The 20,556-nt window shown below is 35.5% G+C and overlaps 2 protein-coding genes across 2 annotated transcripts; one reads left to right on the forward strand and one right to left on the reverse strand.

Annotated features, from left to right (window-relative positions):
• Positions 1 to 1,798: 1,798 nt before the first annotated feature.
• Positions 1,799 to 6,064, reverse strand: LOC126709506 (uncharacterized). Its single transcript, XM_050409768.1, has 2 exons — positions 5,818 to 6,064; positions 1,799 to 2,544 (listed from the first exon to the last, which is right to left on the reverse strand). Exons 1-2 carry the CDS (start codon positions 5,946 to 5,948, stop codon positions 2,085 to 2,087), a joined length of 591 nt encoding a protein of 196 aa, XP_050265725.1. The 5' UTR covers positions 5,949 to 6,064; the 3' UTR covers positions 1,799 to 2,084.
• An 11,343-nt stretch (positions 6,065 to 17,407) lies between these two features.
• On the forward strand, positions 17,408 to 18,999 carry LOC126709759 (coumaroyl-CoA:anthocyanidin 3-O-glucoside-6''-O-coumaroyltransferase 1-like). The gene has a single exon (XM_050410094.1). It carries the CDS (start codon positions 17,487 to 17,489, stop codon positions 18,897 to 18,899), a length of 1,413 nt encoding a protein of 470 aa, XP_050266051.1. The 5' UTR covers positions 17,408 to 17,486; the 3' UTR covers positions 18,900 to 18,999.
• Positions 19,000 to 20,556: the final 1,557 nt, after the last annotated feature.

Below are 20,556 nucleotides of genomic sequence, written 5' to 3' on the forward strand. Positions count from 1 at the left end.
TGATGGAGTGATTTAGGACCCTTCTCGGTTGGTGAAGAGAGCTGGTGAATTCTTGGAGGAGTTTAAACTGTCCCAAGTCCAGTTGGTTGTGTCGACAGTTGGTGCGAGAAGCTTAAGGTGGAATCCCTCGCCGGGCCTGAGTTACAAACTCAAATTTGATGCAGCCATCTTTCAGGACGGTGAGGCGTCGGGTTTCGGGGTGGTGATCCGGAATAATGGTGGAGAGGTTATGGCGACTCTATCTGCAAGAGGACCAGCTGTTTTTGACAGCAAGGAAGTGAAGGTGCTGGCTTGCAGGAAGGCGCTGGAGTTTGCTGCCGACTCGGGCTTCGCTGATTTGGTACTTGAAGGAGACAACTATGTAGTTATGGACGCCATTTCAAGCTCACGCATGTTTCAGTGCTGGGTCATTTGTACTCAGACATCCACTGCCTGGCTACGGGATTACATGTCCGTTCGCTGTCCTATGTTGCTCGTTCAACTAATTCTGTTGCCCACTCTCTAGCTTGTTTTGCACATTGTATCAATGATGACATTATTTGGTTAGAGGAATCCCCTCAACGGGCCTTGGAAGCTCTGTACTTTGATGCACATTAAGCTTTAATACAATGATGCGTTTTCAAAAAAAAAGGTTGTACGCAAGACATGAAGCCTAATCTAATTCAAAATACAATCAATGGGCAAATAAAAAGGAACAAAATCACCAAGAAGATCAGCTTTGCTTTTTGCCATAGCATCACCACATCTATTGACCTCCCTGAAACAGTGCTAAATCTTATGATGAGGAATCTTGTTGAGAAGGACCCTGCTGCCATCAATAAAAGGGGATAAGGATCTGGGAAGGTTATTGCCATTGTTCAAAAGGTTAACAAACACAGAGGCATCCAATTCAACAATAAGAGATTGAATATGAAGTTGATTGCAGAGAGTGAGGTCATCTCCAAGAGCCCAAAGTTTAGCAAAAACACCAGAAGTTGTTCCTGTAACCCAAGCAAAACCTCCCTCCCAATTGCCACGATGGTTTTTGATAATACCACCTCCCCAGCCTTATCGAGATTACCTATGAAAGATCCATCAGTGTTTAACTTATATACCAATCTAAGGACTGGAGGAGCTGTTATACATACCACCCATTAGCAATGCTATAAATAAGCATTTTTAGAGTAAAAAATCTCCACAAGGAGAAGAGGCCCAAATGATAGTGTCTTTATTAGTAGAAGCACATCTGAGAGTAATAGCTTTAATATATTGGATAAGCTTCAAGTCTCCAATTTGAGTTTTTCACTTCTTAACATGCATGGCATCATGAAACTTTATCAAAATTAGAAAGACTAATAGAGAGATGAAGCCACCTACGTACTGACTCATTGGGGAACGCCCTCCCTAATTATGGAAAATTCAAAGAAAAAGACATATCATATGCTGAAGCAGTTTGTACAGATGAAGAATCGTTACAATCAGACATAAGTCGATATATGTAGGATATTAACTGTGACGAGGAGAATGACACCTGGCCTTATGAGCACGTAAAAATCTACTTGAAAAGTCAGAAATTTCAAATTTTACCCCAAAACAACATTTTTATGTACCAAAAGAATAATATATGCATGTTAACAAGAACTGGGTGATCTCTGTAAGAAGATGGGAATCAATCCAGGCTAGCTAATTAAGTAAAATTCAAATCATCAAGTGAACTTTAAAATACGTCCTTGGAAGGAAAAATGGGGTTATATGGTTTTGTTCCATGGTCTTGCTGCTGTTTTCATTCCAGTATATGGTTGCTAATTAAGAAACAAAATTCATAAAGAGTATTGCCATGTCTTTCGTTTTATTAAATAACAAGAAGCCATCTCTGATCTCAGGCAACTGCGAGTTCTTAAAAAAAACTACTATACAAAATGCTGGCAGAGAACAAGGGTACCAAAAAAAACAAAAACCTTCATGAGGCAATGAACCAAAGCACGTTCAAGCCATCAGTTGCATCTACTGCACTGTTTCCATTCAGTCAATCCTGAAAAACAACCTCTTCCATAGTTCAGTTCCAAAAGTCTTATCTCCTGGAAAACCACTAAAGAGCTGCAACTTTAGTTGTGTATCATCCACTGCCTTATGTCCGTCCGGAGACCTTCTGTCCAACTTCTCATGTAACTTGATCTCAACATTTCTGGCCCAGAGAAATGTCTATACTGGGTCATACTCCCAGCAGTCTTTGGTGATCGCATCATCATTGAAATGGATGTGAAAGGCTTAGGCCAAATATTTCTCGCTGAGGTAAAAAGATGCCTAGCAGAATCCTGATTTCTGGATATTTGAGAACCCCCAGGAGGTTTCAGATTGGAGGCATTTACCTGCTTTGTCATGCTCAAGCTTGAGCTAGCACCATTGGGAGGATTTCCAGGAGAGGGACCGCGAATCTGAGCTGATGGTTTCATACGGTCAAGCCATCGCAGAATCCAGTTACCAAGATTCCGACCAACTTCTATGTCCCTCTCTTGTATGTTATGATGAACCTTGAGTGCTACATCAAATACGGCATGTGTTCGTCTGCAAAACAGGGGGGGGGGGGATCAGATACTTGTTTTTCGAGAACAAAAATCATAGCAAGTAGTTCAAAACTAGTAACAAATGCCACCACTCTGGTAATATATTTGAACACTTTATGCCAATATAGAATCACAATTATTATAGAATTCTGTTAGCTAGTGACTCTCTGGATGTCCAAAAATTCGCACCTAGAGTATTTTTGTGCAATGCATTAGATGGTTAATAGTAGATCATGTATTTAATATTTTCCCAAAATGATAACAAAATGCAAATATCTCCTATCTGAACAAAGGCAATGATATGGAGTTAACATATATAGCATGGAAGTAATTGATGAAATTAAGGAACATCTGAGCCGAGTAGTGTTGATCTTAGCAACCCAGAAAGTAAAGTTTCTACTTACTGCCTAAACTAAGCATTCAAGAACAAAGAAGCCTCATTCCAGGGCAAGATCAAAGAAAAAATAAATAAACATACCGAATTCCAAAGCTCAAGAGCTTCCAAGTTATTTATGCGATATCGAAGCTTTCAAGGATAAAGGACAAGCAATTGTAATTATCTTACATTGCCAGCTCAAAAGGGAAAACTAGCTGCTGCTATGAAAAGAGCTTTTTATGACAGATGTCCTGTACCTTGATATGCTGGACTAGTGGTCAGTGCTAATGTTTTTTTCTAAAATAGATTGCAAATTGGTTTCTGATCTCAGATGAAAAGGCAGATAAGCAGCTGGCATACCAATTGGGCTTGTTAGATATGTTGCAAAGCAGTATAACATGTCCTCAATGTTTCCATCGGATAGTTTAGTGTTATGGAATTACAAATATATCTTAGCTCACAGCCCAGCATGGGACATATATATAAACCTAATTAAGGATCTCTAAATCTATGCAAAACAAATAGTTGTAAGCTATCTGATCTGGTTCTATATCTAGGTCTGTTTTCAATTGCAGATGTCCAAGTGGATAAATTAACTACACTTGAGTCCTAGCTGTCATACATTGGGTGACACATTGTGTGAAGCTTCAACTTCAATAAGTGGTCATCGCTGTTGGGTGATATATTCATGACTTGAGCAACCTATCCTGTTCCAACTTTTTTTTCCCAGCCTTAAAGTGTAAATTATTTTATTTATCATGGACATAGGTAAGACAAAGTCAGGGAGCAAGATCTGTGGCTTTCTACAGATAGAATCTCATCTTTATCTCTAATAAACCAAAAGACATCAAGTTTATGTGGTACTGATAATATCACTTGGTTCATTTAGAAATAACAACAACAACAATAAACGAAATACTTGATGGAGCCAAAATTTTCAAGTACATCAAAGTCAAACAAAGATTATTCAGAACAAGCAATCAGGGAACCACTTGGAAAGGTTCACCTTCACAACTTCAAAAAATGTGTATAAATGACAAAGTTGTTGATGAGCTGAACTTAAAATTTTCCCACATGCTAGTATTGAGATAGAATCCAACTAGACAATTTCATAGTGCTGTACTAGCTCTAAGTTCACTATCCCACATTGCAACCAAATCACACTAACCCCATTATTATATTTATTTATAGTAAATTCCATTTTAAAGTACTTGAATTGAGCAGCTCTATGTGTCCTTAATTGGAGAGAAGTGTTCCAAACTGCATAGTTTAGAAAACTAAAGTGAATCTAAGAGCATGTGGCATTTGTGTGCTAATCCCATTTTCAGACAAGACAAGTAAAAAATCACACTCAAAACTGGCACTTGTTCCCTAGTACCGTACACCCCTGCTTTGAAGATCAAAGTACAAAAATCTTGCAAGGTTTCTTAACCTAAGAATGTGCTCTCATGTTCAGCCTACCCTTCCATCTAGCTTCTGTCTGTTAAACTCCTCAAAATTAATTGCATACTAATTTCTTTGAAGTCATGACAGGATTAGGATATAGAATATGGGAAAAAATGATGAGGGTGTGGAAGCATAAAGTTTGTATTGATACTGCAGCAGCATAGGCAGATTGGACAAGGATTTTATTGACTGTTGCTACAGTAGATACTAATCTCTGACCTTGCTGTCCAAGAATCCAATCCACTAACAGGAAAAATCAGTTGCAGGGAGAGATATATAATAGTGTGTTGCATAATGCTAGTTCAAATCTCTATCCCATCAACCTATTCTCTCTATTAAAATCAAAATTGAAAGTCTACCCAATGAGGGGCATAACAAAATCACCCCCACTTAATTTATTGACGACAACCCACCGTTCAAACTGCAGGGAGGAAAATAAGAATCTTACAAACTAACATGAATAAAATCTGTGCTTGGGAAACAATTACATGCAAGTCATATTCATTAATTCTTCAACAAATTCTTTTGGAACATATTAAATTTATGATGGTTTTTCTTTCTTTTTGGAAATATATCATGCCCAATTTTACATTAGTAAAATTACAAAAATTTGTCCCTTTGGGGACACCCAAGTGGTGGCCTCAATGGACTTGAAGGATGTGCCAAAAACCCGGGAGATCCCAAGTTCCATCCACCACACTATCAGTCCATAGGGTTTTCGGGATGTCTCATGATCAGGTAGTCGAACAATTTGACCAAAAGACTAGGACACCACTTCCTTATATCAAAATATAGAAATATAAACAAAAATTTAAAATTCCCTTTTAGATGTCTTAAGAGTTAAAAGACCTTCAAAATCATTACCATTAAAAAAAATTTGAAAACAATGTTGACTAATCCAGCCAATAACATACCAATGGTTTATTAAATCTTCTTGATATTTAAACCATATTTAATCCTTTCTGTCATTTTCATCACACTGATGCCCCAAAATCATTACCTCAAAGAATGTTTAATTTCTATGGTACCACCTGGGTATAGTAACCACTATGATTAGGACCGTTAATTTGAAGTGTTTTAACCATAACCCTGTATTTATATTGAAAAAGGAATAATAGACATTAAAACTCCCAAAATTCATTGCTAATATCAACAAAAAACAAAAAGAAAAAAAAATACAAAAGTAGCATATATATTTCCATCCCACAAAATATATACTCAAAATCAGCCCCAAAAGCTAACCCAATATATTTTTTCGTGTGAATATATATATAGCTGGCTTTGAGCATTATATCACATACCCATTACTTGGGTTGATGACAAGTAATGATCCCATCAACACAGACTTCACTCAAACAACTACATAATCATACAAATGAAACCTAACGAGTCAATCAACAATGCAAAATAAAAAAAAATTGTTAAGAAAAGTGATGGGAAATAGAATAGTACCTGTGAAGAAATTGGCGGATCTTGGGGTGTTTAGGGCTAACAACCTTGCGCTGAATCTTGAGAGCGAGCCTGTAGGTTCGCTTGAGTCCCAAGAAATACGCAGTCCCCAACGTGATCTCCCAAAGCACCATTTTTTCTCTCTGGAACACTCTCTTTGAATACTCTCAGGTTGTTTTTGTATTTGTCTTTGTTTTTATATTATGTTATATGTTGTCTCCTATTTTGAACTAGTTTACTATTATTTGTTTCTCAAAAAAAAAAAGGTTTACTATTCTTTTTTTGACATCTAGTTTACTATTCTTTTCTATTCCTTCACTCTTCTTTTCGTTTCTCCCAAGTAATATTCGACCTCCCTGACGTTATATATATATATATATATATATCCATATAATAACTTCACCGATACATAAATCATCTTAACCGTTGATTGTTTCGTTTCTTCTTGATCTGAACCGTTCCTTCTTTTAAGCGGCTAGTAGGACCGGGCTCTTTTTTAGGGGTTTGAAGTTGAACTGTTAAACAGTTGTGCCATCATAACTTCGGTTTGGTTTGGGTTAATAAAGAGTTAAAGACACAGGCCCAATTTCTTTCTGGATTACCCACCCAAAATTAGAGAATATGCTATATCAAATTCGGATTCAGAATTTTTTTGCAGAAGTTCCTCTTAGATACTTTGTGCTGATATTTGTTGAAAATTTTAGTAAATTACCACTTTTTTCTTCTTATTTCTTTGACATTATTGTCTTTTTTTGGGATTTATGCAATCCCTAGATTCCACACTTCTCGTATAATTTATTGATGAGCTCTCGTATTGGTTAAAACCTAATAACACTTTAAAAACAAATAAACCAATCCCTTGATATTAACAATTACTACTAATTAAGAGCCTTGTAATTCAATTGACATATATTGATCTTTCTAACAAAGATATTCACCGTTCAAATCCTTCCCTGCATTATTGTAATTTATAATTATCGAATTATCAATGACATGTGTTATGTCATGTGTAATAACTCACTTAGTCTGTTTTATTAAATTGAGTGAGTCCTGTCATGTGCATTGCACATAACAAGAACTCATCTTTCTATTGGTGGTTGAAGTCCAAGACTCCAAACTTTGGAGCCAAACTTTGTCATTGTAATATTTTCACATCAAACAAAACAATATAATATTTAGTAGATAATTTTCCATCAATAGAGTTCGATAAGTTTTAAAACTTAAAAAAAAAAAAATATATATATATATATATATAGTTAGTAAAATACAATACATGTACAATACATTAAGTATAGGAAGGATATAATTCAACATCTTTAACAAAAATATGTTTCAAAAAATCGGCCGAAAATTACAAAAACAAAAAAATAATGGCACACATATAGTACATGTGTATAATATGTTTATATTTTAAATTTTCACCACAAACATACGAAAATATTTGTCACATACTTTTTAGACTCATAATAGATACACAAAAAAGTACTATAAGTAGAATTAAATATAAATTTAAAAATAGATTATCATTAAATCAAATAATATAATAAACTTGTTTAGTTGTTTAATATATACTCTTTCAGTTGAACCTACATGCTATTTCTCTCTTTAATGTATTAATTCTAATTTTTATAAGACCATTCCTATTATTTCTATATGTGCCCAAATTTCCACACTGGGCTGGGTCTAGTGGTGGGCTCACAATTTATTTGTATAGTGAGTTATGGGTTTCCTACTACAGGTAGCCCCCAACCGAACTTCTAAATTACACTCCTTTACTCTTGTGATACTCTCCCCTCTTTCCTTTTAAGTTGCCCTTTGTTGATAGTACACACACTCTCTCTCTCTCTCTCTCTCTCCAAATGACCAACCACTCTCTCTACTCAAATATTTATAACTTAAGGTTGGTGGGGTGCTCATGATTACCTTCTGGTCTCACTCGTGTGGGTAGGACCCGATTTGATTATTCCTGACAAGGAATATGCTTCCTTGAAAACAGCGGTAATGGCTTTGGAACTGATTCCAGCCTCCAAAAGGTTACTCAGCAACGATATTCCTCAAGGCAATACCAAGCTACCAAGGTCGCGGGCTGCCCCTGGTAAGCACAACCCCCAACCAATCCATACATGATCGGTATGAGCCTGTCTAACTTGCAATCAATGGAACGGGCATACCATTGGTTTTGGGCTTAAGAAAGTCTTAGGGGTGTGTCTGAGTCAAGGCCCAATGGCCCTGAAGCCATATGCTGTACAATTTCTATTAAAAAAAATTACTACCATATTAATGGTAAAATTTTTAGCAACTTTAATTTAGTGAGTTTTTGAATTTTTTTTTGTGTTAAAATAGCAATTTAGCTCTTTTAAGAGCTTTAATATGAATGCTCTTATAGAGTTACAGTGAACAGTTTGACATTGATAACCGTGAGGACTAGGGTAGTAGAGTGCAGATGCAACAGGGTGTAGTTTTTTTTTTGGTAGAAAGCAATAGGGTGTTGTTAGTATTTCGGTTTTCAAGATATTTAAGTGATAATAATAACTATTTTTTGGTTCGAAAGTATATCCTTTAGGAATTGTTTAATCTTTTAACTGTTTTGCCTGCTTTCAACACTTTCTAGGTGTCATAATTTTCTACTGATTTAAACTCTTTTCCATAATTAATGCATAGTTTACAATACAATTGAGAACCAAACGGTATACATGAGTGTTTTTTATTGTCTTGTACATACGTATACTATGCACGTGTTATGCATTTTTACCAAGAAGTATTTAGTAGATAATTTTCAAATTGATAGGGTCCAAAAAGTTTTAAACATCTAAAAAAAAATACCTTCTAGAACTAGAAGTGGGAAAAAAACAAAATTTGCCGCTTTGTTACCTTTGTAATCGATTATGCAAGTAGTTTCACTTTCCTAAGATGATAAAATCTCATATCCAAGGAAATAGGGGTGTGTAAAAAACACGTCAAACCTGACCTGATCCAACCAAACCCGTCGGGTTGGGTCGGTTTTTAGGATTTGGTGGGTTGGGTTGGGTTACAATTTTTTTTTATAACGGGTCGGGTTGGGTTGGGGTCATAAAATTACAAACCCGCCAAACCCGACTCGATCCACCCATATTTTAATATATGTTTAAAATATATTATATATTTAATAATTAAAAAAAAACCAGCTGTAGAGCACTTTCTCGGTTCTTATTATCATATATAATATAAAATTCTATTAGTTTTTAATATATATTAAATATATTATATAATTTATAAAAAATTTTAAAAATTTTGGATATAGTTTGTTTATAACTGAATTAGGAACTCATATATATTTTATTTATAAATGAATTAGGTTACTAGTTCATTTATATTTTGTTTATCAACTCAGTTGGATACTTAAATATATTTTATTTACAACTAAGTTAGAATATTAGTTTATATATTAATATATGTTTTGTTTATCAACTCAGGTAGAAGTGTGATATATTTTTTTCTGCTTAATTTAATAATAATAATAAAAATAGTAATAAAAAAAATTGTCCAATCCATGGGTTCAACCCGACCCGACCCAACACACACCCGACCCAACCCAACCCATGTGGGTTGGGTTGGACTTATGTGATGGGTTGAATTTATTTTTACTCACCATGGTGGGTTGGGTCAAAAAATCTCCTTAACTCGACCTATGCACATCCTTAAAAGGAAATTTTCAAATCTTCTTTCAAGAAAACTAGAGTCAAGAGTCCATGAACAGATAATGGGTCTATTTCTCTCAAACCAACCTTCTTTAAGACAAAGCCCAAGCAAACACATGAAAGATTCATCTAGCCCATAAGGATTCTTGATAACCTTTTTCGGCCCTCATAGGACAAACTCATCAACTCAGTTTAATCATTTTTATTTTTATTTTTTGATAAACAAACTCACACACAAGGGAGAGGAAAATGAGTTCTAATTTAATTAATTTATTTGATTTGGAAGAAAAGCCTAAAATTCACTATATATAAGGAAGTAAAAGGTTATATGCAAGATATTTTGTAAACCATTTTATGGTTAAGATCAAGTGTTACAAATTTAAAGGAGTATCCAATATCATATATTAAACATTTTAAATAACATAATACTTTGTACACTGTTAAATCTAAGAAATACAAATTGAAGCATTAAATGGACTCTCTCCATTTCAAGTGAATTGATCTTATCTTGTATGTATTTTACTATAAATTTGTGAATTTTCCTGCCAACTTTGTTTTAATTTCGCAAGCATTCCAATAGCGTAAATTGATGCGAGAATTCTTACAAAGAATTGGACTAATGACATATACATTATTTGAATTCTCGATCTATATACTATAACATAGTTGATTCTTATCCTTCAAAGAGTATGTGTATTATAACATTCGTTGACGTTTCATTTTGGTTAGTGTGGAGCCACAAACTGTTCCTTCAAGGATACTCTCTTTCTCATGAATCAATATAATCATAATTAGTTTAAGGATTATTTTTAATGAGAGACAGATATATTTTAGTAACTCTAGCATTCTGATCTCTTTGCCAAAGGACTGCACATCCATTAGCTTCACGGACATGGATGCACCTTCTAGTTCCACTCCAACCGGTTCTTGCAATCCAAAACCAATGTGGAAAAGGTTGGGGACAAAGCACCACGACCAATTAGATAAGCAATAACCAAAGTGGAGTTAGATTCTAGAATTGCATGTTTATAACTTCATCTACGTAATTGCTCATGAACACATTTCCAGATGAAATATTTCATCTCATTCGGAATTGGAACTTTCCAAAAGTATAGGATAAATTAAAGTTTTTGCCTCCACCTTTTAAAGTAGGCACCACAGAAGCAGAATAGCTTGTTAAGATCACATGGTTTGGTTTGAAAGAGATCTGTGATTCTTAGAGAGAATGTTCTAGAAGAAGAAGTAATGAAAAACTGAATTTTCTATTATTCAATAGATTACATGAGATACAACATATATAGGCTCACCAATCATAACAGATTTTAGAGCCAAAACTATTCTAACAATATCGTGTAAAGATTAACAGAATACATACATGTGGACAATATGTAACTAACCTATACTCAAAGTTCTCATACTAAACTACATACAAGTTTACAATATCATGGGTAAACTACAAGCCGTTTATGCAATGTATGCAGTTGTGCTTCTCTATGAACTAAAGCTCTGTTGGCAGATTCACTTGAGGCAGCACCATCATTGTTTACATCCTCCCTCAAACGAAGGGGGGGATTCCCCATGAGTTTGAAAGACAGAGCATGAAAACAAGGGGAAGGCAAGCCCTTAGTGAATATATCAGCTAATTGATCCAAGGTAGAAATATACTTGAGAACCATATCTCTATTCAACACCTTCTCTCGAACAAAGTGGTAATCCACTTCAATATGCTTAGTTATGGCATGAAAAATAGGATTAGAGGCCAAAGCAAGAACTAAAACATTACCACACCATAAAATAGGAGGGTGATACAAATAAACCCCTAAGTCCTTGAGAAGCATTCTCAACCAATACAATTTAGCAGTGGTAAGAGCAAGGGACCTGTACTCAGCCTTAGTGGAAGATCTAGACATAATAGACTGCTTCTTAGCAGACTAGGTGATAGAAGAATTCCCTAAGAAAACAATCATGCCAGCGATGGACCTCCTATCAATAGGATCCCAGCTCAATCAGCATCACAATAAGCTGAAAGGGTGAGAGAACTAGGCCTAAAATAGATCCCTTTGTGCAGTGTACCCCTTAAGTATCTTAAGATCCTCTTAGTAGCAACAAGAAGAAGCTGAGAAGGCTTACTCATGAACTGACGTGCTTGCTGGACAGCATAAGACAAATCTGGCCTAGTGAAGGTCAAGTACTGCAAAGCACCAACAAGACTTCTATAGGTAGTTGGATCAGAGAAAAGAGGACCGACAGCAAGAGCATGAGAATAAGCAGAAGCACACGGATTAGAACAAGACTTATAATCCATCATATGAAACTTAGACAATAAATCCTTGGCATACTTGGTTTGATGCACAAAAATGCCATCACCAGAATACTTAATTTACAGACCCAAGAAATAGTGCAAAGGACCTAAATCCTTGAGAGCAAAGGAGACTCCAAGCTAAGTAATTATCTTAGTAACAAGAGCATTATTATTGCCAATAATGATAATGTCATCCACATACAAGAGTAAGTAAACAACATGTTGTGAATGAATAAGAATAAACAAATTGTTGTTTGCACAAGAAGCAAGAAATCCCAGATGGAAGAGTTGATTGGTAAAGCTGTTAAACTAGGCCCTAGGGGCCTGTTTCAGACCATAAATGGCTTTGTGCAAGAGACATACATGATGAGGCTTAGAGATATCCTTATACCCAGGTGGCTGACTCATGTAAACCTCCTCTTACAACACTCCATGAAGAAAGGCATTAGAAACATCTAATTGCCTTAGGGACCAACCAAACTGAACAACCAAAGTAAGAATAATCCTCACAATTGTAGGTTTAACCACTAGACTAAAAGTCTCAGCATAATCCAGACCATGTTGCTGCAAGTAGCCCTTGGCAACAAGTTTAGCTTTAAGCCTAGCAATGCTACCATCACTATTCCTCTTAACTTTGTACACCCACTAACAGGCTACAACATTCTTATCAGGTGGCAAAGGAACTAAGGACCAAATATGCTGCTAACTAGTAAACTCAGAATCCATAGTTTCAACCTAATGAGGATACTTAGATGCAATAGAATAGGAAGGGGGCTTAGTGCAACTGTAATAAGCCTAAACAGCAAACACTTTAGGCTTGAAAATACCATTCTTGGACCTGGTAAGCATAGGATGTGCATTTGTATTCACAGGAACATGAGTAGGAACAAAAGCAGAGAGACTAAGAGCATTAGTAGAAACAGGTAAGATAGACTCAATAGAAACAACAGAGGAAGAAGCAGGTAAGACAGATAAAGCAGAATCAAAACAATAATTCTCAGATGGAATAGAAGAAGGACTCTCAGAACAATGATTAGAATCAGATAAAGCAGAATCAGCAGAAGGAATAGAATTGAAATGAGGAAAACTCAAAGAAGAAATTGGAAGTAAAGAGGAAAACCACACATCATAGGAAGATGAAGAAGCAGGAAGAGAGGAAGATGACCCATCATTAAAAACAAGGAAACTAAGAAAAACAGACTCATAAAAAACACAATGACATGAAATGTAAATTTTGCCATTAAGAACATCTAAGCAAATATAACCTTTGTACTGAGGAGGGTAACCAAGAAATATGCATTGCTTAGACTTGGGATCAAATTTACGAGAAGCATAGGGTTTCAACAAAGGATAACAAGCACAACCAAAGGTTCTCAAAGCATGAAGTGGAGGTTTGTGACCATACAATTTCTCCCAAGGTGAGACAAAACGTAAAACAGAAGGTGGAAGTCTATTAAGAAGGTAAACAGCAGCACTAAAGGCATAAGACCAATAAGAAAAGGAGAGATTGGAGTGGTGAAGCATGGATAAAGCACTCTCCATAATCTGCATGTGCTTCCTCTTAGCAACACCATTCTGTTGAGGGGAATAAGGATAGGAAAATTGATGAAGAATACCATGTTCTAAGCAAAAAGACTTAAAATTGGCATTAACAAATTCGCCACCACCATCTAACCTCAATGTTTTGATTTTAGCATTAAATTGAGTCTTAATCAATGAATTGAAATGCAAGAAAACCTGAAACACATCAGACTTCCTTTTCAACAAAAATAGCCAAGTAAAACAAGTAAAGTCATCAACAAAGATCACATAAAACCTATGATCAAGAACAGAAGTCACAGGAACAGGACCCCATACATCAAAATGCACTAATTGAAATGGATATTCAGTATTTGATACATGATTAGGAAAAGGAGTCTTGTGCATTTTAGCACTTATACAAGAAGTACATTTAGAACAAATGTCACTAACACAGGACAACTTGACTGAAGGATAAGAAGACATAACTGAATGTAAGACCTTAGCACAAGGATGACCAAGCCTATTGTGACAAAGTAAAGTCTGTGGAGACATTGTAGCAAAGCCATTGGAGTTGAGATGAGAAGAAGAGGAGGAAGGCAAAGTAGAAGAGGGTATAGGATAAACTCCATCCTTACTTAACCCTTTGTAAAGAACCTTCCCCGTAGGTAAATCCTGAATTAAGAACAGATATGCATCAAAATAACAAAAGGCATTATTCTGAAGGCATAATTTATGAACAGACAGCAAGTTTGAAGCAATTTGAGGAACTCTAAGAATATTGTTCAAACATAAATTATAAGATGAAGTAATGAGCTTACCATTGCCTATATGTGTCACTGGTAAATCTTGCCCATTACCAACTGTTACAGACTCACTAGTTGCAGGTTATTGAGAAAGAGAAAGCCGAGACAAATCTAGTGTGATGTGATTAGAGGCACCGATGTCTGTCAACTAATTTTGATTCTGATTAGCATCTGAAGTTGCAGCCATTGATCTTGCAACCATGGAAGCAAGCTTAGTTGGAGCATGCCTACCTTGTTAAGCAAAGTTCATACAATGATAACAATCCAAAGTAGAATGGCCATTCTTGCCACAAATCTAACAAGCAACCTTCTGTCCTTGAGAAGAAGAAGAAGAAGACTTATTCTGTGGAAAGAATTGAGGATCCAGCACTAGATTATTGGTATTATGAAACTGACCACTACCAGAGACCTGATTATTATGAAACTGACCACCACCAGAGAACTGATTACCACCTCTGCCATTGCCACAACCTTTATTATTTCCATTCTTGCCTCTTCCTTTTGTAAAGCCTTGATTGAATTGATTGGCTGCCATAGCAAATGATTTAGAATCTCTAAGATCAGAATGAGTGGACCTCTTCTTGATTGACCTTTCTTCAGCATTCAAGAGTGTATTCAACTCTTCAAGAGTAAGAATGTCATTCCTAGTTCTGATCGCAGAACAGAATGCATCATACTCTGGAGGTAGGGCTTCAAGAGCTAAATGGATTAGCTCTTCCTCATCAACATAGACTGATATAGCCCCAAGTTTATCCCTAACCTCTTTGATTCTTTGAAAGAAAGAATCCATTGATTTTAAACCCTTCTTCATACTCATTAGCTCATCCCTCAAATTGAGCACATGAGATTGTGACACTAATGCAAACCTTTTCTCAAGCACCTTCCAGACTCCTCGTCCAGACCTCTAACCCACAGTAAGAGCAAAGATTGATGGAGAGAGAGTTGAATTAAGAAAGGTAAACAAGGCTTGCTCGCGACTCTTCCATTGGAAATACTCTGGATTAGCCTCAGTTGTAAAATTCCCTGAGCTATCCTTGAGAAATGGATTTGGAGCATGATCATCATCACTAATGAAATTGATCATTGAATATGCTACCAAGATCACTTCGATCTGATGTCTCCACACCATATAATTGTTGTAATCAAGTTTCACAATAGCCATACTTGCCATATTTGACAAGAGTAGCAGTGAAGGATTGACACCATGAGTGATTGAAGAATTCGTGGTTGATCCTGTTGTTGCAGAGGATGAAGAACTTGTAGAGGACACCATTCTTGGCTCTGATACCATGAAAGAGATCTGCGATTCTTAGAGAGAATGTTCTAGAAGAAGAAGTAATGAAAAACTGAATCTTCTATTATTCAATAGATTACATGAGATACAACATATGTAGGCTCATCAATCATAACAGATTTTAGAGCCAAAACTATTCTAACAATATCATGTAAAGACTAATAGAATACATACACGTGGACAATAGTGTAACTAACCTATACTCAAAGTTCTCATACTAAACTACATACAAGTTTACAATATCATGGCTAAACTACAAGCCGTTTATGCAATGTATGCAGTTGTGTTTGTCTATGAACTAAAGCTCTATTGGCAGATTCACTTGAAGCAGCACCATTATCCTTTACATGGTTTAGTGGCATTAGGCATAGCATACCATTTTCCAAAGCTGGATTTGTGTTCTCCGTATGTAGGGGTGTGTAGTCAACTCGCCAAACTCGACCCGACCCAACCTATCGAGTTGGGTCAATTTTTGGGCTTGGTGGGTTGGGTTAGGTTACAAAAAATTTTTTGATAACGGGTCGGGTTGGGTTTAGGTTATGAAATTTCAAACCCGACCTGACCCACCCATATATTTAATAAATATTTAAAATATATTATATAATTAATAATATAATATATTTTATAAAAGCCAATTAGTTCACACAAACCCTAGAACCTTTTCTCTTAATGTGCTGCCTCTCACTCCCCTCTCCCACTTCACTCCCTTTTGAACCCTTACTCTCTCTCCCTCTGTTGAGCCACTGCTGTCCATCAGCTATCATCACCGCCTCGATGGTGGTTATATCTTTCTGGTGGTAGCTCTCTCTTTCGGTGTTAGGTAAATTTTCTCAATGTTTTCTCTCTCTCACTCTATTTCTCTTTCTCTCTTTCTCTCTTTCTCTCTCTTACTCACTTTATTTGTTTATCTCTCTTACCGTGGTAGATCAGTATTTATTTGTTCTCTATCTTTTTCTTAGTTTTCTATTCAATCCATGGGTTTAACCCGACCCAACCTGACCTATGTGGGCTAGGTTGGACATATGTGAAGGGTTGAGTTAGGTTGAATTTTTTTTAACCCACCATGGTGGGTTGGGTCAAAAAATCCCCTTAATTCGAGCTAACCTAACCCATACACACCCCTATCCATATGTATCACCTCATATTGTTGGAATAAAAATGGAAACTATTACTTGAACCTTCTTATTATTTGTACCAAATAAATTTATCAATTAGAGGTAGTCCTAATTCATTAAAATTTTAAAATCACTTAATGCACGCTATATTGAAATAAAATACCAATATATATATATATATATATAAGGTTTAAAATTTTGATAATAGATTTTTAGTTGGTGTAGGATTTAAATTTCTGAAACTTAGATGCATGTTGTATATTTTGTTAAAACACTTATTATTACTTTATCTAAATAAATCGATAAGAATAAATAAGTTGTTAGGTAAATAAATTGATATAGAAATAAATAAGTTGTTGTCCATATCAACTGAAATTTAAATGCATGCTGCATGTTTTATTAAAACACTTATTTTTACTTTGTCTAAAGAATTTGATAAAAACAAATGAATTGTTGTCTCTATCAACTGAAATTTAAATACATGTTCTATTAAAATATTTATTGTTATCTTATCTAAAAAAATGGATAAAAACTAATAAATGAAACCTTTTGACGCAGCTACAATTTTTTTTTAAAAAAATTGCAATTTGGTGAATCAACTTGACACAATTATTGGCAACCACAATTTTTAAGCCCAATTACTTTTATTTTATTATATAATATATGTGATATGATACGATTCTACTTCATACTTCAAATCAATTTGTGTATAAATTTAAGGATGTAATCAAGTTGTGAAAGAATAAAATAATGCAAATAATTGTAGCTTTCTGTTCATTTCAACAATAGCGTGCTTTAACATGGCTTGTCCGGTTGTCCACGAGTCATACTTATCGGCTTTGATTTAAAAAAAAAAAAAAATTATTATCAAGCTCGAGATCAAAGATAAAAGATATTTCATCTTTTATCAATGAAGTTTCCCTTTGGTATAAAAAAAAAACCTCGAGATCTCTTCCAAAAATGGCTCAACCCAACAGTGTAAAGGTCTTAGAGATATGCCAGATTGGTCCACCACCCAAATCAGTGCCTACCACCTATCTTCCGCTCACTTTCTTCGACATACCATGGCTTCTCTGCCGCCCCATGCAGCGCCTTTTCTTCTATGAACTCCCTTACCCTACCGACCATTTCAAACAGACCATCCTTCCCATTCTCAAACACTCTCTCTCCCTCACTTTCCAACACTTCTTTCCCTTGGCTTCCAATCTTATATGCCCCCCACAACCCCTCAAACCCCATATCCTCTACACCGATGGAGACTCAGCCCTGTTGACCATCACCGAGTGTTTGGGCGATTTCGACCACATCGTAGCTAATTATCCACGAGATGCCAGAGATTTACACCCCTTTGTGCCACAATTGAACCCAGCACGTGTGTTGCCTGATAACACACGTGTGGTCCCTCTCATGGCCTTGCAACTCACTGTTTATCCAAATTCAGGCATTTGTATTGGTCTCACGTTTTGCCACGTGGCAGCTGATGGAAGAGCATTCCACCATTTCATGAAATCATGGGCGTCCATTTGCAGGAAGATAATTATGGGAGACTTGGATTGCACTGACAGCAACAGCACGTTACTCCCATTTCACAATAGGGAGGTAATCAAAGACCCGAATGGACTTGAGCCCAATTTCTTAGAGGAGTGGTGGAATTGGGCTTCAACATGGAAAGAGGATACACGTCTCATCAATGACGTTCTTGCTGATAAAGTCCGGGCCACATTTGTTTTGGGTCAAGCCCATATTAAGAGACTAAAGCACATGATCACAAGTCAATGCATGGAGAAGGAGTTAGAGCCATTGCACATATCAACATTTGTGGTAACATGTGCTCTCATTTGGGTGTATTTGATCAAATCTCAAGACAGTCCGGTAAGTAAATTTTCGGATATTGATAATGATGAGCTCTACTACTTTAATTTTGTAGCAGATTGTCGTAACCGGCTTGAATTTCCAGTACCTTCCACATATTTTGGAAATTGCCTAGCAATATGTTTTGTATCGCTTAAGAGGTGCGAGCTAGTTGGAGAAAATGGGATTTTCTCTGCTGTGAAAGCTATTGGAAACAAAGTTCGGGAATTGGAGAGTGGAGCTTTGGAAGGGGCTGAGAAATGGTTGTTAGATTGGAAAGAAATATCGGAATTGGGTCATTTTGTCACAGTTGCAGGCTCACCAAGATTAGGTGTTTATGAGACAGATTTTGGGTGGGGGAGACCCAAAAAGAGTGAAGTGGTACAAATTGATGTTTCGGGGGCTATATCTCTTGCTGAATGTGGTGATGAGGATGGTGCGATTGAGGTTGGTTTGGCACTTAGTAGGGAAAATATGGATAATTTCAATGCCATCTTTCAACATAACTTGAATCTATTATGAGTTTTGTTAAGCTCTAGTCCACAAAATGGATAAGATTCAAATTACTTTCATCCTAAATTTCCTTGATCAATGTTGGAAAAAAAAATCTAATTATTAGTCTCTTTTCATTGTATATATTGTTAGTGATAAAAAGGAGAAAAAATTACATTGAAAAGAAAAAAAAGTACAAAACTATCCCCACTTTTTCATGCTTATACTTTTAATAATGAGAATATAATAGAATTTTACTCTTTATCCTTCCATTTCTCCATCATCTCAACCAAAAACACATAGTAATTTCTATAATCCTACTTTTCTATCGTCAACATTTTCCATCTTTTCATTCTCTCAACCAAACAAAGTCTTAGGCTTGGCCAGCTTAATATCATTTCACCCCATGGCACATCTTCATCATCCATGTTATAGGCTGATACGAAATGAGATATCTACAATTGCCATTAGAGATGTCAACCACAATGGCAGGATTCAAAACCAACCAAGTTGGTTCAAATGTCCATGTAACTTTTAGAAAACTGACAATAACCTAACTAACCAAAATATATAGAAATATATACACACGTATATATGTTTAATATAAATATAAAAATAAAGGGTAAATTACGTATTTGGTTCCTATTTTTCTACACTATATTTCAATTTGGTCCATAATCTTTCAATTGTATCAATTTGGTCTCTAACTTTTTAGTATAGTGTTAATTTAATATTTGTTGTTATCTCTTAAATGAAAATTATTGATGTGAAAAATGACCAAAATAAAAAATTAGTTTCCGTTGATATAACAATAAACTAATTTTCCATGCATATGTTTCCATGGTGGTAGGCGTTGACGTGGTTTTTCTGGGGAAAAAAAAAAAGTCATGTAAAACTCGATATTAGAAAAATCGAGTTCTATACAATTTTTTTTAAAACTAAAACTCACTATTATTAGTATCGAGATCTTTGCAAATTTTTTTGTTAAAATAAAATTATGAAACTCGATATTTGTAATAGCCAATTTTTTTTTTATTGCTAAATGTAATATCGAGTTCCATGTAAACAAAAATGAGACTAACATCCCAGTTAGTTTTATTTTACCTAAAAGAGCTGCGTGAAAACAACTTGGCAACATGATAGTAGAGATTTTTAGAGAAATTTTGTTTGACTTGAGGATTCAGAGTTAGATTTCTATCGTTTCCACGGTAATATATGTGATATTTCAAAAGATGGCTTGACTTTTTTCCAAGCCTTAATTGCATATCCCTGCAATTTCAACACAAGTTGATTCTCTTGTATCAATGTATCATACCTACATAGTCTCTTTTGCTGTTAATGTACTGTGCAAGTTTTCCTTGATTTCCACAATAAATTCAGTTTCAATTTTCTTGGCCCTACTCTTATTGTATCATTTTTTTTCCTGCTTTCTGACTTGTAATCTTGTCTCATAGGAGCTGCATCAACAAGTCCTCTTCTCTTATAGTCTTTTTCTTCTGGGCTTAGTCGCACTGCAACTCAATATTACAGATATCAAATTCCACTTTATTATTTATTTTTTTTTTTAAATTGTAAAGAACTCGATTATAGTACACTAGTCGCTAACCCGTGCGATGCACGGGATAATTAAACAAAATTTATACATATTCACTTTTATTGGTACAATCATTTGAAAATAATTCTAACT

The sequence above is a fragment of the Quercus robur genome, chromosome 12 (assembly GCF_932294415.1).
Source record: "Quercus robur chromosome 12, dhQueRobu3.1, whole genome shotgun sequence".
NCBI lineage: Eukaryota > Viridiplantae > Streptophyta > Magnoliopsida > Fagales > Fagaceae > Quercus > Quercus robur.